Raw genomic sequence first — 23,846 nt, forward strand, 5'->3', positions numbered from 1 at the left:
TCTCCTCCATTCTTGTGCCTCCTTACGATATGCATTCTTCAAGTAAAGCCAATACTACACATGTAACGTTTGTTGCACTTCTGCACGCACATCTAGCAATATCCCTGTGAAGCCCCATAGCCCTGTTCTAAGCTTTTTTGACGATCCGCTTCAAAGTAGACCTCGATAGCATTTACGAACCTGCAGCGACGATGGCCGAGCCGGTCTCAAGCATAATTACCATCGCACTGCTCGGAGTTGCCGTCGTCAGAGGATGCAAGACCTATATTGACGCTGTGCGGGAGGTAGACGAACTAGTCGACCGGCTTTCCCGCAAAGTAACGGACCTGCATAGAATGGTCAGCTTCCTCAACTCAAGATACCAGGAAGCCGAGCATGACAGCGCTAGCGAGCAGTCACTTATTGTACGCGGAAAGATCACGCAATGTCGCAATAAATTTCGAGAGATCAAGCCCAGGATATTGGAATTGAAAGCTCGGAGTACGGAGAGTTTTGTCGACAAAATCTACTTGGAACGCAAGATGAATACGGTAGCCAAAGACATCGAGGTTGCGGTCGATGAGATACGACAATGCCTGATGGACATCATTCTAGTCACTGGAGTCTGTTCGCAACTGTTAGTACAAATCTACCTTCGATTTCAACACTGCTAATATACTATTTTAGTGAATTCACCTCATATATGCGCCGTGCTTCAGAATCTACGGCAGCAGTAAGTTGAATGATAACTGGTTTTATGGAAAAGCTCTCGCTGACAATCACAACCAGCCACCCATTCCACGAGACAGTATCCACAATCAAACCGTTGAAGACGATTCCACCGTGCTCGGCAGGTGGCTCTCAAACGCGGAAACCATCTTAGAGCCAGTACAGATCCGTAGAGACTCGACCACGACTTCTTCATCGCGCCCCTCCGTCTCTTCCTTATCTTCAAAAGATATTCTAGCTCAACCGGACGCCGATGATGAAAGCATACTCTCAGCACAAACACCCGTCACCTTAGATCCAAGCGAAGATTGGAGGGATTTTCACAAAACGGTATTGCGATGCGAGGATGGCTCTGCTCTGATTAAAGAGGTCAATATAATGCTGGAGAAGCATCCACAGCCGAGTGCACTTGTCAACATCCTGGGGGACCACCAACGCGCCCCCCTTCATCTCGCAGCCATGCGCGGCAATGTTGAGCTTGCCCACATTCTACTCAACTTTGGTGGGGACATCCACGCTAAAGATACCGAACCCGCTTCTGTACTCGATCACGCTCTCGCGAACAAACAAGTCGACTTCGTTACCCTTCTACTCGACAAAGGGGTGGATGAGACGGCGATACTAGATCGAAACATGGACCAGTTGAAGGAGATAAAAGGTATCATTGCTTTCAGAAAGACGCGGGAGCAAGACCCTTCACGGGAAAAGACAAGAAAATCCAGTTGGGGCTTCGGAAGAAGGCGCTCGAAGTGAGGCCTGCCTGCTCTCCGAGAATCACGATCCAAAGCACAGCCGTGAATCGAAGTCAGGACTACATTGATTCTGCGATGTTTACACAAGATCACATCGTTCTCGAAAATACGCTCGTGTCACTAGCCGATTCGATCGTGCTTCAAGTAACCATAAAACAGCACGATTACGGACTTGCTGATCTACGACGATGTCACCCTAGGCTTTCAGTTTATGATGTGCCGTACCCACGTACTATCGCCTAATATAATGACCGCCTGTTCGAACGGTGCTGCCTGTTTTTCAGGGCTTTGTTGCACGTGAAAGTACTTCAGAAAGAACAGGATAAAACCTCTCTACCAATCAGTGGTTTCTGTTGCCTTGCTTCACTCCACTCGACCGACCGAGACCTCAACTCTCACGCCTTTTGGTTTAACCCCCGGGAGCATGACGCCTAATTTCACGATCAAGTCCGGCGCCAATAGCTACATGGTAGACCTTGATATCATATCTTCTGCCTCGGAGTATTTTAAAATCGCATCGCAGTTTGGGACAAAGGCTTCTGAAGGTGTGGTAACACTTCATGATGATGCTCCCGCAATGGTCGACATGATGGTTGAGTTCCTCCAAAACGCCGATTACCATCCCACTGCTTGGAAACCCGACACGGACTCAGAATCTTTGGTCTGGATCAGAACGTGCGGTATCAATCCATACATGTGTCGCGAAAGTACAGACAAATATGGCCCTCTCAGTGGTAGTGGCGTATCGATCGCTCTTTCTACACACTCATCACCGAACTCTGACGTTGCACCTCCAAGCAACTCAAACAAGCGGGCATTTTCGGCTCTCGACGACATCCAGCCAGACAATGTGTCCCACAAACGACAACGCGTCGCTCCAAGCATACCAAAGGGCTCAGGCTTCGCGCTCTACCATACACCAACACCTCGCCACATGTTGCTACACCTTCAGCTCTGGGAAGTAGCCGACAAGTATTTGGTGCCTGATCTTCAAGCTCTCTGCACCCAAAGATTCAAGGAGGCAGCCGAATATTACTATAGTCATCCAGAGATGATTGATGCAATCTTGTTCGTCTATGGATATCTTTCTGACAGTGCGAAGGATTTGCGGAAGTTCATAGTGTCGATCGTTGATGACAACCCTATCTTGCTTGAAGATGCGGAAATTCAGGGATCCGTATTCTATCAAGAGTTATGCGATGCGGTGGTATCATTAGCGAATGGGCGGACGGATCGGCCAGACCCTTTTAGGGGAAAGTCGCAATGTTTCCAAAGGAGCAACTGGCCTCATGTCTCTTAGGTTTTGGAATCAGAGCTCATTTGACATGAACAGCATTATCAGGCTATTGCAGGCTTCGATAGGGTATTGCACATTGTAGTAGTTATATTAATCATTACTCATTACATGTTGAGATGAACGTGGTTGATCCTGCGCTTGTCATGCTAGCCTCACAGTTCTACTCCTTCTTAGCCCAGTCTACAAGCGCGTCTTGACCCAATTTATCTTTGATGATCCGCTCACTCAGATCCCACAGTGCAGCACCGAGATTCTCATCACTGGCTTGAGAGGTCTCTTTGCCTGGTTGGCCCTGCAATCATACGTCAGTCGATAAGTTCAGTAGACAACAAGCATCAAAACCAAAGATGTATCTTACGGGGTCGCTGAAATAGAATCCATTCATATCCTTCTCCTCAATCTCGTCCGATGTGCATGCCCAAAGCGCACTGTATGAACCCTGCTCAACGTCCCGACCAGCAAAAAGCATTGCATTCGACAGTAGCTTGCCGGTAATCCCCGGATATGCGTCCTTCCACTGCTGCTGCATAGCTGTATTGACTGCACCTGGATGCACAGCGAGAGCGTATACGTTGTCGCCGTTGGGTTTGATAACGCGGTCACGCAGACCAAACTTTGAAAACAGGATCATGGCTAGCTTAGTGCGTCCGTACAGCCGTGTCGGATCCATGGAACTATCGTTAATCTCGTCCATGCTTGCGAAGTGCACATCTGATGGCGCTGTGCGATGCATCTCACTTGACTCGAAAACGACTCGTGGTGCAGGTTTGGTCCCCATCTTTCCCGTCTTCCGAAGCACTGGCCATAGTTGGTTGCAAACATAAAAGTGGCCTAGGTAGTTCACGCCAAAGTGACGATCAATACCATCAGCGTCTTCACCATATTGGTTCCTGTATTTTCGTGTACGAAGTCAGTTCATGTCTTACATGCATCTCGTTCTGTGAGTTACTAACGTGTTGATTCCAGCAGAAAGGACGAGGAAATCGAGACGCTCAAGTGAATTGCGCAACCCAGAGAAGACTTCTTTGACTTCCTTGAGGCTGCCCATGTCACAATGCTTCCATTCAACGTCGGCATCTGCCTTCTCTTTCTTGATGCTAGAGATTGCTTCGGAGCCTTGTTCTTCTTTGCGATTCACCATAATTACTTTTACGCCAGCGAGGGCAAGCGCGCGACTAACTTCGTAGCTGCAGGGAAAATTAGTGGCAGTTCAACAGTCGAGAAGAGATAGTGGTACCCGATTCCGAGAGCGCCACCAGTAACCACAGCGACTCGTCCGTCGAGGTTCTCCGGGTGGACCTCTTTGGGTCCGACGACTTTGTGAAGGATTGATTGCATGTTGGGCTATAGATCTGTAGAGACGCGTTGGTGTCGAAGTGGTTTGGGGCGGAGTGTAAAAGAAAGAAGCCGGAAACTTTATTTAACGACTTTCTCCTATTGTAATACACGTATGTTTGTAATTACCAGATGTGACGTTTTGGGTTATTCGTTGGCTGGCATTCTCACATGTAAGGACATGTCGTGACGTCATCGGTGTCTTGCGACGACCTACATTCTCAACAGCATAAAAAAAAGAACAATTCAGACTATGGCGAGAAGCTCATGTCAGTATCGCTTCATTCCTGCGATGGGATGAGTGGAAAAACCCATAGCTCGACGGTTTATTATCAGATGTTAGCGCAAAGCTGGAATCTCAGACGCCTTATACGAGCTTAAGTTATATGCAATCGTTCGGTCTTGTCCTAGGATATAGCAAGTATATCGACATCAAAATATGTAACTTATTCTCTGCCGTTGAGATCGAGGATATTGGACAGTATATGTGCCTAGAAGTATGTATCTCCACTTAGACAAAAACGTTATCTTTAAGGCTTTCTGCTTCGATTCTGTGACTCGTGATAATATTTTGTTATCATCCGATTGGAGATTAGAGTGTCCACGAGTTTATTGGAACGCTAGACATAATACTTGATGCAGCTCTTAGTTTGATGTCCAAGAATACCAAAATAGAAGACGTGTCTATTAGGATGTCTGGAGGCTATAGTTACACTGAGCATAATGTGTAAAATGCGATAATGCGACAACATGATGGCTGCTGCATCTGATGCGAGTGAAGGTGGGAGCGAGGTCGAACGATAGAAGCTTGTGACGTCACAATTACGATCATCGTTCATTGGCTCAGCCATTTCCGATATACAGCATCACGATGATCGTCACAACTTGATCGGCCCGCTTGTACTCTTCCGCTTGCAGTGGTATCTACAACGATCCAGCTATCCCGACCTAGTGTACTGAGCATGTCCAAATCTACCGATGGTAAGATGGATTCCGGTTCACCCGGCACGCGGCTTCTCCAGGATGTCATTAACACATCCTTCACCCGCACGCCTCTACCGTTAGATAGAGACAGCGGCACCGAGCTATACAGACAACATAGCCATAAGGTAGAAGAAATGCAGAATCCAAAGATGAAAAGAGTTACATCGGGTCCCCAGACCTCTACCTCTACCTCGAGGCGCTCAGCGAATGGATATATGCCGATCGAAGATTATGGGCTGATTGGAAATATGAGGACTTGTGCCATGGTTGCGACAGACGGTGGAATAGGTATGTGATTTCCGCGTACCAGCCGTGTATCGACATATACTGACTTCATACGTCCAACTCAAGACTATATGTGCTGGCCTTACTTCGACTCACCATCCGTTTTCTGCAGAATCCTGGACAAAGAAAAGGGAGGCCACTTTACAATAGGTCCAACTGGCGACGATTCCTGCACAACCAAGCAACAGTATCTGCCTGTGAGCAATGTTCTCCAGACACGCTACCTGAAGGAAGAGGGCGTCATGAACGTCGTGGACTTCTTCCCTCGACCAAACGACAAGAGTCGGGATGCCAAATATCATGCAAACGTTGTCGCAAGCAGCCACACAGGAAGTGTTCCCGAGCGCCCCGATCTGAAGAAGTGGCTCGTAAGGCGAGTAGAATGTATGCGGGGCAAAGTTGACGTGTGCGTCGAGGTCTTCCCTGCTTTCAACTATGCACAAGACAAGCACACTACCGAGATCGCCGACATGGGTAGGAGCGCTCAGGGACGTGGTCTGCAACGAGTCATCTTCAGGTCCAAAGATCTATCCCTGGAGCTCAATGCGACGATCGATTGTGGGGATGCACCCGACGGTGTATGCCCAAGAGTGGTCTTCGAGGAGTCACCAGAGCCGCAAGATCTAGGCGTAGGCGTCACCGCTAATTTTACCTTGGAAGAAGGTCAGGCCGTATCCTTCATTCTGCGTGACGCAGAAGACCATAGCCCAGATATCATCGAGACGGAACAAGTCCAAGAATTGCAAACCAGCACCCAGAAGTACTGGGCTAGGTGGATAGAGCAAAGCAAATATATGGGTCGTTGGGAAGAGGTGGTTACCAGGAGCTTGCTGATCCTCAAGATGCTGACCTTTGAGCCCAGCGGAGCAATTGTTGCGGCGCCGACGTTCTCCCTGCCCGAAGACTTTGGTGGATCGCGAAACTGGGATTATCGCTACTCGTGGGTGCGCGATGCGTCTTTTACGATCTACACTTTTCTCAGGATGGGGTTCAATAACGAAGCAGAAGCTTATATAAGCTATATCTTCCAGCGCGTTAAAGAGGCCAAAGCACGACAAGGAGCTTTGCCAATTATGATGACCATCTGGGGTGGCACAGATATACCGGAGCTCGAACTGCCCCATCTGGAAGGGTACAGGGCCAGCCGACCGGTACGGATCGGCAATGGCGCAGCTTTCCACGTACAGTTGGACATCTACGGTGAACTGATGGATGGAATCTATCTTGTAAACAGATTCGGACGTCCAATCTCGTACGATCAATGGCTTCTTGTCCGAGAGATTGCGGATTATGTTTGTACCGTGTGGAAGGAGTCAGACATGTCGATCTGGGAAGTACGGGGTAAAAAGCAGAACTTTGTGTACAGCAAGATGATGCTGTGGGTGGCTCTTGATCGAGCACTACGCCTAGCAGATAAGAGGAGCTTTCCGTGTCCGCATCGAGCCGAGTGGTACCGGATTCGCGATGAGATGTATGAAGAAGTCATGGATAAGGGCTACAACTCGGACTTGGAATGCTTCATCCAGAGCTACGAGTCGAGCGACGTCCTAGACTCGGCTGTACTGATTGCGCCTCTAGTCTTCTTCATCTCTCCGACTGATCCTCGGTTCCTGAAGACTCTGGACCGTATACTCAAGGCTCCTGAGAAGGGCGGTCTGACGAGTACGGGGCTGGTGTACAGGTACAACCACGCGCTGAGCGACGATGGCGTAGGTGGGCAGGAAGGCGCTTTTAGCATGTGCACATTTTGGCTGGTCGAGGCCTTGACAAGAGTAAGCGCCATGCGTTCGCCCACTTAATCTTGTTTGGTTATTAACGATGGCAGGCTGGCGCGTACGATGAGAAATACCTGTTGCAAGCGGTTACTATTTTCGAAAACATGCTGAGTTTCGGAAACCATCTGCACATATTCTCAGAGGAGATTGCGCGTTCGGGAGAGCAGCTGGGCAACACACCGCAGGCGTTTAGCCATCTGGCGCTGATTTCGGCGGCATTCAACTTGGACAAGACGCTGAGCGGGCGACGAAAGTAGAGTGGTTGACGGATACCATGGTCATAGCGACAGATGCAGCAATTCAAATGCTCAGATGAAACGTGCATGCATGTTCTAGATGAGTGCGCTAATCTAAACGCACGGAGACGATCGGCAGCTAGCACGTCATGGCTTGCATTGTCCCATAGCCGGAATGAGGTCTAATGTCGCTAGTTGGAGGCTGCCGTGCGCCTGGAAGGAATGGGTGGCGCTGGCTACCAACCGCCCCTGACGCGCATTGACTGGCCTGGCAATTCCAAGCCGCGCAACTTTCAAGGCTTTCTTGATCTTCCATCTCTCGACAACGCACCCCAACCCATCGCCCGCAGGCCATGACACAGCACCCCCCCATAATACCTTGTTGAACACACACTCTCTCTATAATTCCACTTTCGCTCCCTTTTCAGCCTCTCTTCTGTCTCGCCCGCACAACACGCACCCAAGGCCGTCGTCGACTCATCACCTACGCGTCGCAACCCGCGCATCCCCCTCACCATCCATTTCACCATGTCGCTGTCCACCTCCTCCTCCTCTAGCGTATCCAACCTTTCAGTCATTGACGAAAAGATGGAAATGTCCTCGCCGTCCACAGACCTTCTTGTCAGAGATTTCGGTTGGCCGTCAGTTTCTCCTCGCTACCACGGCGACCACACTCAAGAAAGCAACCCGGACTGGGACCACGACCCGCTTGAATGCGAAAAGGCAAAGGCAGAGGCCTTTGAGAAGATGGAGAGGAGCTACGCCCTCTACATGGCCAATCTTGGAAAGCGGCCGCCGGTGCAGAAGAAGAAGGCTGTTTGGGCTCGATTCCTGCCCTGGGTGCGTTAAGCTTGCACTTTTATCGACTGCCTCATCGCATGTGTGCGAACGATACCAATGCGAGGCTTTGCAGAGACATGTTGTCGCTGTGACAAATTCCTCGCAGCACCTATTCGCAACGTCGCCTCGACGACGACCTGGATACCCGTTTGATTACCAAAAAACAATTACCCCAAGATACCCATTGATACGAAAAAGAAAGAAACAAAACGTCGACAACTGCATTGAGGACACAAAGGAAGCATTGCCGACGCATACCCTGGTCCACGCATGGATCGGAGGCTGCACGGAGTCTAGATCCGGCCTGCCGAGCCATGGTGACGAGGGAAGGTGCGGGGCTCGAGTCCACCTTGCCGCATACACTGCAAGCAATCTTTGATACCCGTTTCATTATTTCTTTTGTCACAAAAGCCCTGTGCTTTACTCTACGATCTCGTCAGCATATACCCTTTGTATACCCAGTCTAGATTCATCTTTTGCGCTCGAGCGACATAATACTACTAATACATCAACGATTTCTATTCCGCCACTTGGCTTTTGCTATGCTCCATTCCGGAGTCGTGACTACGCGCCGCGGGGTGACTTTCTCCTTGGTTATCGGGAATGGTCACCCTCACTCCACTGTCATGCAGCGGTAGACCATTCCCGACCATTGCACCAGGTAGACATATCAGCATGTCTCCACTGCACAGCGTGTCGGGACTTTTTAATCTTGCTTTGTTCTCCGTCGATGCTGCCCGCCCTCTCTTCATCCTTTCCATTTGGCTTTCACGAACAGCTGATTCTTACGTCCACACTGCATACGTAACCTTACCCAAAGCATTCTCATCAAATTCTCCTTGAGTTACATCATCACCATGGGCTCAATGCCAGAGAAAACCATGCGTGCGCAACAGTACGACGCGCGAGACAACAAACTTCATCTGAACGAGGTGCCTATCCCAACACCGCGCGAGCACGAGGTCCTAGTAAAGATGGGCTGCGCATCCCTCTGCCATTCCGATGTCATGCTCTTCGAGCCCAATGACCAAGGCCTTATTCTCGGCAAAAACCCTGTCACTATTGGCCATGAGGGAACCGGCAGAGTAGTTTCAACCGGCTCAGGAGAGGTAGCTAAGCAGTTCAAGGAGGGCGACCCCGTAGGCTTCCTTTGCGCAGTCGACTGCTGTTTTGAGTGCTACGCTTGCAAGAATGTGCATAACGCATGGTGTGCGACAGGGGAGACAAAGATACAAGGATTTAGTTCGGACGGATATTTCGCCGAATACGCAGTCGTAGATGCTAGGGAGGTTATCATATTACCCGAGAACCGTCAGTCAAACTTGATAGAAAGCGAGCATTAATCGCATGCTAACTTCACTGCTCCAGTGGATCCCAAAACGTCAGCACCCCTTTTCTGCGCAGGCGTGACAGCCTACCACGGTATCGCAGATTGTCAGCTACCCGCCGGCTCCTGGCTCGCGGTAATTGGATGTGGTGGCCTCGGCCACATGGGTATTCAATACGCCAAAGCCATGGGTCACAAAGTCATCGGCATCGATATCACAGACGCTGCGATAGAAGAAGCTAAATCCTGCGGCGCAGACTATACCTTCAACTCAATGACGGACAAAGACTACAAGAAGAAGATTGTAGAGCTTACCGGAGGCGGTGTACATGCTGCAGTAAATTTCACAGCGTCAAAGAAGTCTTATGATGATTGCCCGGCGATTGTCAAGCCTGGTCAGAGTATGATTATGGTCGTAGGCATTCCGCAGCAGCCGCTCGAATTCAATGGATTGGATATTGCTTTGGGAAGGTATCAAATAAAGGGGTCGAGTAACGGGAGTAAGCAAACACGCCGTTCGAAGAAGGGAATGAAGCTGACCAATCTTTAGCATGCTACAATATGAGGGAGGCGATTGAGTTCTCGGCGAAACATAACATCAAGCCGCATATGACCGCCTTTAAGCTTGAGGAAGTGCCGAAGATGGTCGAGCTGATGAATGCACACAAAGCGAAGGGACGGATGGGTGTTGTATTCGACTAAGAGAGTGTCAATTGTAAACACGGGACGCGGAACCTTAACCTGAATAACAGACGAAATGACGCAACGTCTTATTATCGTCAGTGTATTGTTCGTCAAGACAATAACGAAACCGTACATGACGTTTGTGCCACAGGCCTTTGACAATACAATTCCGCCCTTCCAAGTATAGGAAGTTTACTCTCTGGCCTTTTATCCAATCTAAACTGAGGAAACGATAGGTTTGTATTTAAGAACTGGTACACCAAAAGTCATTGACACACTTCCGCATATCTGCAAAGACAAACACCAAAACACCGTACGAGAGCGTCGATGAGGACAATCACCGCCGAGCAACCCAACACATACGATAAGAACGTTTTTCGACAGTTTGCTTCTGAGTGTTCTATCCAAACACTACATCGCCTATCTCTAATACTGCATCACACATTTCTCTCCTATCTACAAGAGTATACATAAAGTACGCATGTGCCCACCCCCTCCACTGCTACTGAAGATGATCACTAGTCCTCCATTACTTAAGCCACAAAACCCGCTTGTCATAAGCCATGAACCAAGAGCGTTCGTTGCGAAGATGATATGTGTAGGAACATGATTTAATGCGGCAATCGGCAAATTGATTGTTTCCCTGTCAAAGATTCTTCCAAAAAGTGGTTGACGCAAGCCAACTTCCTCTCAAGGAGAATGCGTACTCCATCCACGATTGAGAAGTTCTTTCGGATAGATGTACAAGTCCATCACTCTACACCAGAAGAGCATCATTTGCGTATCAAGTCGTCTATTCTGCCTTGTCCTCTTCTCTTCCTATCACCAACATCCCATTCGATATTGTCTACAATAACGGACGAAGAATGCATCGGCAACGTCTCTTGCGCTTCGAAACTTGCAAGAAAGGTCGCGTGCGTCTAAGAATGCTTTCATCGATCGAACTACACTTGTTAGTTTTTAAAAGGTTCTTGCGCTACTACACGCGGCGTCCTGTCTGCAAAACAAGAATCGATATATAGGTGCTTCGTTAACCTCCAAAAGTTTATCTCAGAACTCAATTCCTATTCCATATGTGCAGTGAGTTTGAGTTAAGTTTTAGGGAGCAGTCTGCCTACGAAATTGTGCCGATCTGCTGCAGTGAAGAGGGATTGTTGCCCATAGGTTGTGGTGATGATGATCGTTATCTATGTTCCGTCATTGAGATTGCTCCTCCTCGTGCTGCTATGATCGAGCGCACAGTCTACTGCCAGTACGCTCCAGCCCATACGCTCCACGTGTTCTGATGCTTTTATCGTACACCGCTCTACTCCTTTGCTCCACCAAAACCACAACTTCGCTGGCCTTGTCTCTTTTATGCCACTCTCTTAGACAATGGTCTCCAACTCTCTCGCATAACCAAGAGTGTTCTCAATGACCTGATCACTTGTAACCAAGATGTCTTTGCTCATGTATTCGTCCTCCTGCTGAGGGAAGTATATCCGTCCGTCCTTGACAACCCAACCGCATTCCTTGGCAAAGTTGACGACGCTGCCTTCCGAGTCGAGGAAGAGGAGTGATTTGGCGTCGGAGATGGGAATGGAGGGGTATGCGCGCTCACTGCAGGACGCGATTTCCTTGCGGATAGTGCCGATGAGAATCTGATAGTGTGTTAGCAACGATCCAAGTCATGATACAAAGACAGCATGTGCGGCATGATAGTGGCAGTGGCGTACCTCAGTAAACAGAGCAAACTCCTCGCCAGGCACCCTCTCGCTCTTTGTCTCGACCCACACCTTGTCGTAGCTTCCCTCCATAAGCGCTTGCTCCAGTTTTATGGGATACTGAATGAACTGATCAGCTTCGAGCTTTGCGCCTGCCTGCGCAGCCGCCACCTCGAGCGTCTCTAGCAGTGTGTGGAAGCCCGCGTAGTCGCCCTCGCTCAACAGCAGTAACAGATATAGACCTGTGACCTTGCTGGAATTGCTGCCATCCTTGGGTAGTGTGGACTCTGGCAGGGAGTAGAAGGGCTGGAGCTGCTGGAAGTAACGGGTAAAGGACTCGGTGTCTTTGAGGCGGATGGAGATGATGGCGCCTAGCTCGAGCGTCTCACGTGCGAGCTGCAGATGTTTCCGTGGTGTCTTCTCTTGTGGGATGAGGGCGTTGAGGTTGAGGAGGGCGATCTTGGCTTTGCCTAGTAATGAGGTCGACTGCTGGTAGTTGTGCGACTTGAGCGTCTGGTGGAGCTGCTGGAGCACGGTGGAGAGTTCCCTTTCAGCCATGGTGTGCAGTGGTTCGGTTCTAGTAGTGCAAGTCGATGATGTAGAGACTGATCGAGGTGATTGAGTGGGTCGGATTCGTGATGTGGTTGGGGTGTTTGTTGCGGCGAGTGGAAGCTTCGGTGGTATACGTCGGGAGACCGTCGGCGTCGGAGGTGCTGGGCTTAGCGTGCTCCCCAACCGCCACGCCGCGTCATATCCTCCCTCAAACGTTCTATACCGAATATATGCCATTTATTTCACTTGCTCTCAAACACGCTGAAGGAACCCATGAGGGCAAAAGCACTGTTGTACTCATTTTCCAGACATAAGCCTGACATCCCACGCGGACCAGGCACCAACACCTGCAGATGACCTAGTCGGTCACATTGTCTCAGCGTGGGAATATCACTACTGGCGGCTGGTCTGCTTTCGCATTGGTCTACTCTTGTTTGCGATACTGCAGCTGACATCTCGTCTTGAACGTATACAGAATTTGCCTTCCATGACCGATTGGGTAGTCAGCACGCCACGCCTTGCGCTGTGTCACAGCAGAGATTACTTTTGTGGAAATCTTCTACCCTGAGTACAGTACCAGAGCAAATCAACATGCCCATGCTTTGACCGGTCCATAGTTCCAACATACATGCTATTGGTGCCTAGAAGTGAGTTCCCCAAATCATGTCCTTTCCCCTTATCTCCTCCTCCCAAACTTTCCCTTCGCACCAGTCCCTGCTTTGCCTTTGATATTGAGCCTCCGATAATTTGCATTTGCCGTAGCTTTGATCTTGCGGGCCGCCGTCTTGAGTGCGCTCTCTTTGACAGGCTTCTCTGCGGGCACTTTTCGTCTCGGGGTATGTGAAGCATCACTCGCGTAGTCTGAATCTCCATCCAAGTCTGAGCCAAACTCGTCTTCCAGAACCGCTGGTACTTGAGTTTCTGGCACCCCTGCTTGTTCTCCCTCTGGCTCGTCGTTTGTCTGTGGTGCTGACATTGGCTTGGGCTTTACAATGTTCGGGCGCACTGAAAACTGTTAGTCACGTAGCTCGTTTGTTGAATACAGAATATCTTACTTATTACACGCCGCGTCTGCCTCTTCAAGCCCTTCTTTTTCCAGACCCTTCGTGGCTTTCCATCTAGCCCGAGTTCTGGTTCCTCCTCACTGCCTTCGTCGGACTCAAGACCTCGGTCTGGCCCTAAGGGCATAGCCGCTTGGCTATCTTCTATCAGTATCTGTGACGCTCTGGGTTTCCTGGGGACGGCGATGCCTTCTTCCTCCATTTCCAGTTCGCGCATGATATCCGCCTCTTCATCAAGTTTGTCGTCCTCATCTTTCCTCATTGCTTGTATCATGGAACTCAGGCTACGTCCAAGTCCGCGTCGCATCCAAGGTGCTGGCCGTGATATTGGCTCCTCCTCCTCCTCGTCAATAGCATTCAGCATATTGTCTCTTCTCAAGAACGCAGGTGTTGCTAGGCCTCGAGTCGTAGATGACGGTGTACCCTCCTCGTCTAACCTTCTCTTCTTCGGTGTGACGAATTGGTTCAAAAGAAACCGCTTCCCCGCCGACAGTGGTGTCCGCTCTCCCCTCGCTCTTGACTCTAGTGATGTCTCACTTGCTGCATCTTGAAGTCCCCTACTCGGAGTTTGTGGCACATTTAACCCCACATCTCCTAGTACAGTCCTCGGCTTGCTTGGTGTGCCATATGCATATGGGAGCATGTCAAAGAGACCTAGAACTATCCCGTCGCGCTGGGGCGTAGGCCCTATGACGGTAGGTCCTTGTGGAGACAGAAGCTCGGCTGCTAGATCTACGTTCTCTATTGCGTCACCGTCCTCTCGTTTCCTCTTCAACGGTGTGGAGACGGTGGGCTTGGGCGCGGCTTTTGGTGTTCGTTCGACATCGAGGCTCGCTCTTCGGCTTGGGGTTCGCTTCGAGGGGGTCTGCGGCGCTGCTTTGCTTGACAATCGTACTCGTAGCTTGTTGTAGTCCTTGTACATTTGCGCTGCATATGTTCAGCATGACCGTAGAGTGACCGGAACTCTTCTGTACGTACAAATCTCGGCATTGGCCTTGATATCATCGCGTCCCGCCTTTCGGCCATTGTTCTCTGCTGAAAACTTCTTTTCCCAGGCCTTTAATTCATGTCGTAGCTCGGTGCAGCGCTGTTCAATCTTATCGTTACTCATGGCGTCTTGTGTCGAAGGGTGTGGTATGAGTGAAGACGGTCCGAAGCGGGTGTAATTGACATCAATATCCCAAATCGCGGTACGCGTTACGTGCACGCGACAAAACGCTACTAGCAGGGTTTCTCAGCCTTATCGGCTCCACATCACATGCACATCATTCCCAAGCTTTTAATTGGCGAGCATGACGCATCAGATATATTCTACAAAATACTATTCACAACTCCCTGCTCGCGCGCTTGAGAGCTCGAACATCATGTCGCTGATGCATAAAGGAAAGCCGGACCAAAAAGGGGGAATCTAGTAGTGAACAGCCTTGTCGTAGGTGGCCATAGCAGCCTCCTTGAACGCCTCAGCGAGGGTAGGATGAGCGTGACATGTTCGGGCAACATCTGCAATGTCATTAGTATCTTGTCACGAAACGAGAAACTGCATTTTGACTTACCCTCTGAGCTGGCACCGTATTCGAGAGCAAGGGTACCCTCAGCAATCATCTCACCGGCGTTGGGTCCAATGATGTGGATACCCAATATCCGGTCAGTCTGAGCATCTGCGAGGAACTTGACCATACCCTCGGTGTCGAGGTTAGTCTTGGCTCTTGAGTTGGCGGAGAAGGGGAAGGTTCCGTTCTTGTATTTGATACCAGCCTCCTTGAGTTCCTGCTCGTTTTGACCAACCCAGGCGACTTCAGGGTGGGTGTACATGACGGAAGGAATGGCGCCGTAGTTGACATGACCGTGACCCTTGTGGATGTACTCAATGGCAGCGACAGCCTCCTCCTCGGCCTTGTGGGCAAGCATAGGTCCGAATGTGCAGTCTCCGATAGCGCGAATGTGGGGAATCTTGGTGCGGTACTCCTGGTCGATGATCAAGCGGCCCCTGTCGTCGGTCTCAAGGTTGATGTTGTCCAGACCAAGACCAGATGTGTACGGGCGGCGACCGATGGCAACGAGAACGACGTCAGCGTCCATCTGTGATAGTTAGCAATGCTTCTGAGTCGAGGTGCTTGCGCTGAACTTACGGTCTCCTCCTTTCCACCCTTGGCAGCCTCAACGCTGACCTTTACGCCAGCGTCGTGAACCTCACCTGCGGTAACCTTGGTGTTGAGCTTGAACTTCAGGCCCTGCTTTTGGAGGATCTTCTGGGTCGCCTTGGCGATCTCGGCGTCCATGCCAGGGCCACCAATTTGGCCCAAGAATTCGACGACAGTGACCTCGGCACCCAGACGCGACCACACGGAGGCCTGTGAATCGTTAGAAATGCCTTGAGGGTCAGAGAACTGTTCCTACCATCTCAAGTCCAATGATACCACCGCCGATGACGGTCATCTTCTTTGGCACTTCCTGGAGCGCAATGGCGCCAGTGCTTGTGATGACCTTCTGCTCGTCGATAGTCAAGCCGGGGAAGGGTGTAGCCTCAGAGCCAGTGGCAATGAGAATGTTCTTGCCGCGGACAGTAGTCTCGCCACCCTCGACCAGGTTGACAGCAACAGTGTGCTCGTCCTGGAACGCACCAGTTCCCTTGATGTACTCGACGTTGTTCTTCTTGAAAAGGAACTCGATTCCCTTGGTGAGACCAGACACGGAGGTGTCCTTTGCCTTCATCATGGCGGGGAGGTTGAGCTTGACATCGTTGACTTCGATACCGCGGCCTTTTGTGTCGTGGAGGATCTGGTGGTAAAGATGCGAGTTGTTGAGGAGCGATTTTGAGGGAATGCAGCCAACGTTCAAGCAGGTTCCACCGAGGGAGCCACGCTTCTCGATACAGGTGACCTGTCGCAGTGTGTTAGCTCTCTGGACCTCGAAATCTCTACGTCTGTTCTCGCTAACCTTCATGCCCGCCTGTCCTGCCTTGATGGCTGCGACATAGCCTGCGACACCACCTCCAATGATGACTAGGTCCTTGTCCTCTGTCCAGCAATCAGCAAAAGTCCCCGTACCGATCTTTGCGGCAATGCGACTTACCAGCTTCCGACGCATAGCCTCGTCGTAACCGGTTCTGGAAGTAGATGTTGGATGCGCAAAATGTCTTTTGGGAGACGGGCCGCGTCGCCCTTTGGATGGCGCGGGGTGCCAGTGAGCGGAACATGGTGGAGACTACCGAAGAATCGCTACCAAGAGAAGCCGTAAAGTGTACGGCGGGGATGACAGGCGTCAATGGATGGGGCGTGGGATGGGAGATGTGGTTGAGCTTTTTGCGGAGCTCGGCCGGGAAGGTCTATGCGGCTTCCGTAGGGTCAAGTGGCGCCAAGCTGACAAAGTGCCTCACATCTACTCCGTAACATCTTCGTCCAAGTATCGCGGCAAAATGGGTTTCGCATTACTATACACGGCAAACACAGGGTATTCTTGCGATATCTGATGGTGAATGGTCTATTACTTTCCGTCCCTCAATCTTCCTGCAGAGTGGTCGTGGCCAGTACTTTCGTCAACATGTCCATTATCGACTTGCAAGCCCATTGCACGGTCTCTTTTTCCGTCTGCTCGACAATCTCCGTCTTGCTAACAGCCTTTTTCAGGAAGAACTGCAGCCCAGCAATCATCTCGGGAGCCTGATCTACCTCCACAAACACTTCGCGCACTGCCCGTTCATCTCGCTTGTCCTTTGATTTTGATGACTTCAGCGACTCTAGGATTGTAGTGACTAACAAAACCTCGACAAAAGTCCTGGTTTTGGGCTGCAAATACGGGAAGTTGAGGTTTTTGAGAGTAGTGATAGGTAAAGCTTTTCGTCCAATTAGTGTGCCGTACAGTTTGCCTTGATTGACCAGTTTTCGAAGAGATGTGTCGCCACCCGTATCGTCGTCGTCAGAGTCATCGTCATCTGCACCGTCTTGCTTCTCTCCTAGGCTCTTGAATATATCCCAGAGCGCAAATTGGAAACTCTTCCGTGTCTTGTGGTCTGAACAGACCTTACGGGCAAGAACAGTGTAGTATGGATTGTAGGTCTTTTCAGCGCCTGCGCAGTGAACGATGACTCGTGGAATCTCTGCCTCTTGGGATCTTTTGAGGTTGAGCTTGTTCAGTCTTATCTGAGCATCTTTGAAGTCGCTGGCAGACATGATGGAGATGAAAATGGCGCGCCGAATGTCTGTGTTCATGCGATGTTCACGAGCAAGCTGCACGAGGTCGATTTCGCTGTCTTCGTCCTCAATGTCGATCTTGGCTGTAGTCTTGCCGGCTTCTTTTGGCTCCTCGGGCTTTTCCTCGTTGCCTGGCTCATTTCGCCAGCTCGCTCCTACCAGCCACCATTTTCCTCTCTTCTCCGTGTCTTTGATATCCTTTAGCCCAACGCGTAACGGCTCGGTTGCTTTTAGGTTCCTTGAGTTCAGAGTACCCAACTGCTTCTTCATGCGGATCGTATGCTCTCGAGAAATCGCAGACGAGGCTATGCCCGTCTTCATCTTGTTGTTTTTGAGATCATTGATCGTCTCGATCATGAACTTTGTTCGAACGGGCAGGTTGCTCTGTCCAACTTTTGCCACAGACTTTTGCAGCAAAACAACAATGTCTTTGAGTGAACTTGGATCATCCTGTCGTAGTTGTGGGCCGGCTGCTCTGACTATCCTCAACAAGAGTTCAGTGTTGATTTCCGTGAGCTCATTAAGGAAAAATCGGATGTAGTCGAAAACGATGTTACTACCGATAACCTGAAAAGTGTACAACTCCGCCACCAAGGATATCAAATTCGAGGTCTGTTTTCCATTTCCATCTTTGTTCGCCTGATAGTGTTGGTCGAATTCTGCAACGATGCGCTCCACTATTTGTGCACCAAAATCGGGCCCGATGACCTTGTACACCGCAGCGATGAAACCAGCGTGCAAGTTCACAAAGGTATCCAGAAGAGCTGTGGGATCCGACAACATGCTAGCAAGTAGGTCGACTAGTGTGTTGTTGACGTAGCCTCGAGGGTTGTTTTGGTATATATTCTCGATGTCGCGTAGAATTGACAATATGTTAGCTTCTGAGAGCCTGTTGAAGAGACCTTGGATTTGTCTTTTAAGGCGCAGCAGAGCCTCTGTGTCTGACGAGGGGGGTGCTCTCAGCGCAGGTGGTATGTACTTGGTCGGTTGAGCATTTGGCGCTGCAGGGGCGACGTATGGATTCTCTCGTATGCGCGGTTGTTCTGGCTCCACGTCCTCCATGTCGTCGTCCTCTTCAGAACCAAAGTCGTCATCAGAGCCACCCTCAGTCTCATCATCCTCATCGAAGCCCGCCTCTTCCAGGTCCAAGTCCTCATCATCTGATTCAGAGCCTTCCGACCCGCTGTCTTCTTCCTCACTCGACTCTTGACCCAGAGCTTTCCGCCTCTTGCTTGCGAGCCAGTCATTGTCCTCATCCCTCTTCCTCTTTGTAGGTTGAACTTCTTCTTCGTCACTGAAATCCCCAAGGTCACCAAATATGTCGTCCAGGCCATCATCCGCTCCCTTGGATCTCTTTTTGCTCTTTACACCTAGCTTCTTCTCTAACTTGGCAATGTCGGCATCATCTTGCGCAAGCTTCTCCCGAGCGGCGCGTGATAATTTGGCAGGTGGTGGTGAGGCATCTTCAGGCTGTGATGGCTTCGCTTTGAGAATGCTTTTCAGCGGCTTGAGCGATTCTTTCGCAGCTATTGGGGGTGGCGTAGCGTCGGATTCGATGTTGTCCCAATCTATTTCCTCTTCCTCCTCATCGTCGTCGTCGTCGTCGTCGTCGGGTCCACGGCGTGGTCCGCGGCCATTGTGTGGATGCGATGGCGCTGGCCGTCTGACCTGCTTGTTCTGGCGTTTCTTCTCTACACGATCAGCCTTGCGCCTGTCTTTGCGATTCGGAGGCCCATTGCGCGGACCGTTTCGTCGCTTGTTGTTGGCTGGATCTGCTGATGTCAGAAATAAAACATCACTAGGGCATGTCGAACACACCTCCAAGCTGATTTCGCAGCTCAACGGGCAGTTTGGGCCCTCCGAAGGTTGGGCGCATATTGAGATGGTCGAGACGTTAGGGTCGCAAAAAAGTTCGAGAAGTCGGAGTTTGGGTGAGAGATTTCCCCGCGTCTCCGCTCCACGCCACGGCCGCGGGCATCCCACCATGCGACCTACTACATGGCGCGCATAATATAGCACACGACTTTCATTATGGGGCGAGAACACTTAAGCAACGACGAGGTACGATATGTGATTTTATCAAGTGCTTGTCAAGTACTGACCTACCCAGTTCTTCACTCGGCTCGCCAATCTCTTCGAGTACACGCGCACCAAAGGCCACGGCAGCGTCTACCTAGTCCAGAAGCGCATGACCTTCGACACATCTGCTGCACCGCCACCAGCCAGCAAAATCGCCGATGACCCGTTATGGGACACACATCCTGAAGAGCCATTGCCTGTCTTGATCCGCGCACACAACAACAAGAGCAGCAAGAAGGCGGGAACCGACAGAGAAGATATCCCTAAAATCGAGTTGAGCACCGTCGTCAAGCCAGATGACTTGGACGGCTTCTATGCGCGATATGCTGAAGCTTGCAAGGTTGGCATGAGCGGACTGAAGAAGCGAGATAAGAAGAAGGCGAAGAAGACGAAGAAAAAGAAGAAGGGCGAGACCAAAGTGTGAGAGCAGCCGGGCACTATAATACCATCAGACGCGCAAGGGGCACTTCGATGTTACAAAACCATCGGTTGATTGATCTTGAGGGCTTGCGCGGACAGTACCACGAGCACGCCACTGAGAGAGGCTGCGGATACGAGTCGTAAGGATGGCGTATCTAAAGAGATACAGCATCAGCAAAACGTGGCTTCCCAAGCGCCAGAGACGCCAATGGAGCGCAGCACACCAGAAGACAGCACTGAATGATACCTATACTCTACTGTCTCCATGTTTGCTCCTATAATTTCCCATCTTTTTCCCTGAATGACTTTGTGCTCAGAGGCAGTGGTTGTCCCAGCCACATCGCTCTTTGGGTGTGGTCTCTCAACTCGTCATCAGTATTAGGATGGACCAGAACAGACAAAGGCCCCCTGTTGATGACAAGCCAGGGAATGAAAGCACCAAATTGTTCTGTCCGCCGTCAGTGAAATTTTCAGAATGAACAGTCGCCGTACACACCAGGTGTGAATATGTTAACCTCAAACATGGCAATAGGATGAGGGCCAATAGGTCGATCCCATACTCGATAGATGCGCAGCTCAGGGACTTGTCTTCAGTCAGCGTATGTGCAAGTTGGAAGTATGAATCTCGTTCTCACATTCGCGACGTATGCGTTCCCACAGCTCGTTGGCGAATTTGACCTCTTCGTTATCGGACTGGAGAAAGTAAATATGGGCGCTGGGCACTGTCAGATACATGAGGAATCGACTCGCCGCGTTAACACCTACTCAAAGCCCCCTCGTATGCCGTTGTCTAGAGGAGCTACGAAAGACTTGTACGCTTCGCTCATCGTCTCGGCTGGTGGATTCAGATACGACTTCCCGTCTGCAGCCTTTTCGCTATAGATTGTGAGTCCTTGTCTCAACCACGTATACCACTGTAGTCGACATATGATACAGGAAATATGTCAAGGAAGAACATACTCTGGTAGTGCCTCAAGGCCTTCATAGCCCTTTAGAGGAGATTCGTACTTGTAGAGATTTGGATCCGCCATTGTTTAATCGAATACTATGTAAGAGAATATCTGCGACGTTTCTGGCGTACCAAATCACTGTTATATATGACGTGACAAAAGACAATATGCACTGGAGGTTAGGTACCCCGTTTGTCAGCGCGGAATTAGAGCAGCCTCGGCTTGCAATACCCTAATGCAGACATCTTTAATTCAGGTACATTCATTAGGCCGGAGTTACTGTCGCCACTTGTACATTCCAAGTCTGGCGAGTCGTAGCCACAAGTTGGAACGATGGCGTGAAACGCGTGAGTGGTCGGCTTATGCCGAAGCGTTATGTCCTACGCAGACGGCAAGTCAAGATTGGAGATTTATTCTTCAGCCGAACAGACAGGCGAAATTTGGCGTCTGGAACTATACACAGACGGCATTGATATGACACTTGACCGAGATAAGGAGGCGGCATTGGGAGTGTGAGTCTTATCGATACATTATGCGCTTCACATGGGCGCGCACGGAGCATTGTTGGAGGGGTTCTTGACTCACCCCGCGACCACTCAAGATATTCCTGAGCGCGACAACGACCCATTGAACACGACTCGAGTCTGCAAATACCGCAATCATGGCCGAGGCTACCTACTACATCGATGAAGATGTCGGTCACGATATCCCAGAACAAACCGGCGACGAATCACTTCCCTACAAGTCACTCGGATACGCTGTCCTCACGCGCGGCGAGACGGCAAAGTTCCTTACACGCAAGAGTGTCACCGGCGAGGTCGCAGAGGGTGCTGATGCGACATCGAGGCTAGAGTGGAAGGAAGCCGCAAAGTCGGCCATGAAAAAGGCAGTCAACTACGCCAAAACACAGAAGAAGAAGCAGGAGAAGGACCAACAACTACTTGCCCAGCGCATGAAGGAGGAGCATGATCGCAACAAGGTACTGGACGAAGCCAAGAAGATTGTCTTGGAAGAGGACAAGAGCTTGCCAGCACCCATCAGGATCAAGCTCGACGATACCGACTCGAAAAAGATCACACTGGGAGATGGCAAGGACACAAAGGGTACACGGGTACGCGTTTTCGGCCGTGTCCATCGTGAGCGAAGACAAAAGGACGTCATGTTCGTTACACTAAGAGACGGCTACGGTCAGATGCAGCTCATCTTCACCGGCAAGCTGGCAAAGACCTACGATGCCCTCACTTTGACCCGCGAGACCAGCATGGAGGTCTTCGGAGAGCTGAGGAAGATCCCCGAGGGTGCACACGCACCCAACAACCGCGAACTACACGTCGACTACTACAAGATCCACGACGGATGGAAGGCTGCGGGTGGCGACGATGCCATCACCAACAGGGTATCAAAAGACACTGAGCACGCGACACTATTGGATTTGCGACATCTCACTATGCGCGGAGAGACGGCGTCCAAGGTCTTGATCGTCCGTGATGCTGTCGAGTTTGCGTTCAACCAGGTCTACAAGGAACTCCGGTTACGCAAGGTCAGCCCGCCAGCGCTCGTCCAAACCCAGGTTGAGGGTGGTTCTACGCTTTTCAAGTTCGGCTACTACAACGAGGAAGCATACCTCACCCAGTCGTCTCAACTGTACCTTGAGACTTGTTTGCCATCTATGGGTGACGTCTACTGTATTGAAAAATCTTTCCGTGCAGAGAAGTCACTGACACGTCGCCATTTGGCCGAGTACACACACGTCGAAGCCGAGCTCGACTACATCAACTTTGATGATCTACTGAACCACCTGGAGGAGGTCATGTGCCGTGTCCTTGAAGTCACCATGTCCGACCCTGTCATCAAGCAGTACATCATGGACCTTAACCCCGAGTTCCAAGTACCAGAGCGGCCTTTCAAGCGCATGAAGTACCAAGACGCCATCGACTGGCTCGTCGAGAACGGGATCCCCAACGAAGATGGCGAGCCGCACAAATTCGGTGACGATATTGCCGAGGCTGCTGAGCGTCGCATGACAGATATCATCAACAAGCCTATTTTCCTGACTCACTTCCCCGCCGAGATCAAGGCTTTCTACATGCTGAAGGACAAGGACGATGCTAGGGTTACCGAGAGTGTAGATTGCTTGATGCCCGGTGTCGGTGAAATCGTTGGTGGCAGCATGAGGATGGACAACTATGATGAGCTGATGGCTGCATACGGAAGGGAAGGTATCGATCCTGCGGCATACTACTGGTACACTGACCAGAGGAAGTAAGTCAACCACCATACGCGTTCCATCAGTTTGTGCCTTACTAACATAACTCCAGGTACGGTTCTTCTCCCCACGGCGGTTACGGTCTTGGTCTTGAGCGCTTCCTCGCCTGGCTCTGCAAGCAGCACACCGTCCGCGATTGCTGCCTGTACCCTCGCTACTTCGGTCGCTGCAAGCCTTGAGCGTAGGCCACATGAATTTTAGCTTCATGTGACGTTGTCCCGTAGCTCTTGCTACAGAACGAGTTGAGACATGGGTTGATTCGCGTGATGCGATTTCAGAATAGTCAAGCTACCGCTTTGCCAGTAAACATAGCCTTATCGCTGCATTAGGCTGAGACGATTGGACGAATCATTGAATAAATCATACCCAGTTAACATGTTCAAACCGTCTTGTTTTTCTCAT

The 23,846-nt window shown here is 50.6% G+C and overlaps 11 protein-coding genes across 11 annotated transcripts; 7 read left to right on the forward strand and 4 right to left on the reverse strand.

Moving 5' to 3' along the window:
- Positions 1 to 191: 191 nt before the first annotated feature.
- Positions 192 to 1,461, forward strand: GT037_008656 (uncharacterized protein; the record flags this gene model as incomplete). Its single annotated transcript, XM_038933703.1, has 3 exons — positions 192 to 616; positions 667 to 712; positions 769 to 1,461. The coding sequence occupies 3 exons, from the start codon at positions 192 to 194 to the stop codon at positions 1,459 to 1,461; spliced, it is 1,164 nt and encodes a 387-aa protein (XP_038783668.1).
- A 423-nt stretch (positions 1,462 to 1,884) lies between these two features.
- Positions 1,885 to 2,760, forward strand: GT037_008657 (uncharacterized protein; the record flags this gene model as incomplete). Its single annotated transcript, XM_038933704.1, has 1 exon — positions 1,885 to 2,760. The coding sequence occupies one exon, from the start codon at positions 1,885 to 1,887 to the stop codon at positions 2,758 to 2,760; it is 876 nt and encodes a 291-aa protein (XP_038783669.1).
- A 157-nt stretch (positions 2,761 to 2,917) lies between these two features.
- On the reverse strand, positions 2,918 to 4,095 carry GT037_008658 (uncharacterized protein; the record flags this gene model as incomplete). Its single annotated transcript, XM_038933705.1, has 4 exons — positions 2,918 to 3,049; positions 3,116 to 3,647; positions 3,711 to 3,944; positions 3,995 to 4,095. 4 exons carry the CDS (start codon positions 4,093 to 4,095, stop codon positions 2,918 to 2,920), a joined length of 999 nt encoding a protein of 332 aa, XP_038783670.1.
- A 959-nt stretch (positions 4,096 to 5,054) lies between these two features.
- GT037_008659 (glycoside hydrolase family 15 protein) lies at positions 5,055 to 7,393 on the forward strand (the record flags this gene model as incomplete). The annotated part of the gene is made up of 3 exons (XM_038933706.1): positions 5,055 to 5,364; positions 5,428 to 7,133; positions 7,187 to 7,393. 3 exons carry the CDS (start codon positions 5,055 to 5,057, stop codon positions 7,391 to 7,393), a joined length of 2,223 nt encoding a protein of 740 aa, XP_038783671.1.
- A 507-nt stretch (positions 7,394 to 7,900) lies between these two features.
- Positions 7,901 to 8,221, forward strand: GT037_008660 (uncharacterized protein; the record flags this gene model as incomplete). The annotated part of the gene is made up of 1 exon (XM_038933707.1): positions 7,901 to 8,221. One exon carries the CDS (start codon positions 7,901 to 7,903, stop codon positions 8,219 to 8,221), a length of 321 nt encoding a protein of 106 aa, XP_038783672.1.
- Positions 8,222 to 9,069: 848 nt separating this feature from the next.
- Positions 9,070 to 10,241, forward strand: GT037_008661 (uncharacterized protein; the record flags this gene model as incomplete). Its single annotated transcript, XM_038933708.1, has 3 exons — positions 9,070 to 9,523; positions 9,581 to 10,039; positions 10,090 to 10,241. The coding sequence occupies 3 exons, from the start codon at positions 9,070 to 9,072 to the stop codon at positions 10,239 to 10,241; spliced, it is 1,065 nt and encodes a 354-aa protein (XP_038783673.1).
- A 1,349-nt stretch (positions 10,242 to 11,590) lies between these two features.
- GT037_008662 (uncharacterized protein) lies at positions 11,591 to 12,484 on the reverse strand (the record flags this gene model as incomplete). Its single annotated transcript, XM_038933709.1, has 2 exons — positions 11,591 to 11,863; positions 11,939 to 12,484. 2 exons carry the CDS (start codon positions 12,482 to 12,484, stop codon positions 11,591 to 11,593), a joined length of 819 nt encoding a protein of 272 aa, XP_038783674.1.
- Positions 12,485 to 13,154: 670 nt separating this feature from the next.
- Positions 13,155 to 19,605, reverse strand: GT037_008663 (dihydrolipoamide dehydrogenase; the record flags this gene model as incomplete). The annotated part of the gene is made up of 10 exons (XM_038933710.1): positions 13,155 to 13,483; positions 13,534 to 14,466; positions 14,518 to 14,760; positions 15,093 to 15,618; positions 15,669 to 15,890; positions 15,937 to 16,419; positions 16,477 to 16,556; positions 16,612 to 16,864; positions 17,070 to 19,501; positions 19,548 to 19,605. The coding sequence occupies 10 exons, from the start codon at positions 19,603 to 19,605 to the stop codon at positions 13,155 to 13,157; spliced, it is 5,559 nt and encodes a 1,852-aa protein (XP_038783675.1).
- A 155-nt stretch (positions 19,606 to 19,760) lies between these two features.
- GT037_008664 (signal recognition srp9 srp14 subunit) lies at positions 19,761 to 20,232 on the forward strand (the record flags this gene model as incomplete). The annotated part of the gene is made up of 2 exons (XM_038933711.1): positions 19,761 to 19,790; positions 19,840 to 20,232. The coding sequence occupies 2 exons, from the start codon at positions 19,761 to 19,763 to the stop codon at positions 20,230 to 20,232; spliced, it is 423 nt and encodes a 140-aa protein (XP_038783676.1).
- A 271-nt stretch (positions 20,233 to 20,503) lies between these two features.
- Positions 20,504 to 21,259, reverse strand: GT037_008665 (uncharacterized protein; the record flags this gene model as incomplete). The annotated part of the gene is made up of 5 exons (XM_038933712.1): positions 20,504 to 20,676; positions 20,725 to 20,811; positions 20,864 to 20,943; positions 20,994 to 21,104; positions 21,189 to 21,259. 5 exons carry the CDS (start codon positions 21,257 to 21,259, stop codon positions 20,504 to 20,506), a joined length of 522 nt encoding a protein of 173 aa, XP_038783677.1.
- A 580-nt stretch (positions 21,260 to 21,839) lies between these two features.
- GT037_008666 (asparaginyl-trna synthetase) lies at positions 21,840 to 23,623 on the forward strand (the record flags this gene model as incomplete). The annotated part of the gene is made up of 2 exons (XM_038933713.1): positions 21,840 to 23,440; positions 23,497 to 23,623. The coding sequence occupies 2 exons, from the start codon at positions 21,840 to 21,842 to the stop codon at positions 23,621 to 23,623; spliced, it is 1,728 nt and encodes a 575-aa protein (XP_038783678.1).
- Positions 23,624 to 23,846: the final 223 nt, after the last annotated feature.

This window comes from Alternaria burnsii, assembly GCF_013036055.1.
Source record: "Alternaria burnsii strain CBS107.38 chromosome Unknown 744, whole genome shotgun sequence".
Classification (NCBI taxonomy): Eukaryota; Fungi; Ascomycota; class Dothideomycetes; order Pleosporales; family Pleosporaceae; genus Alternaria; species Alternaria burnsii.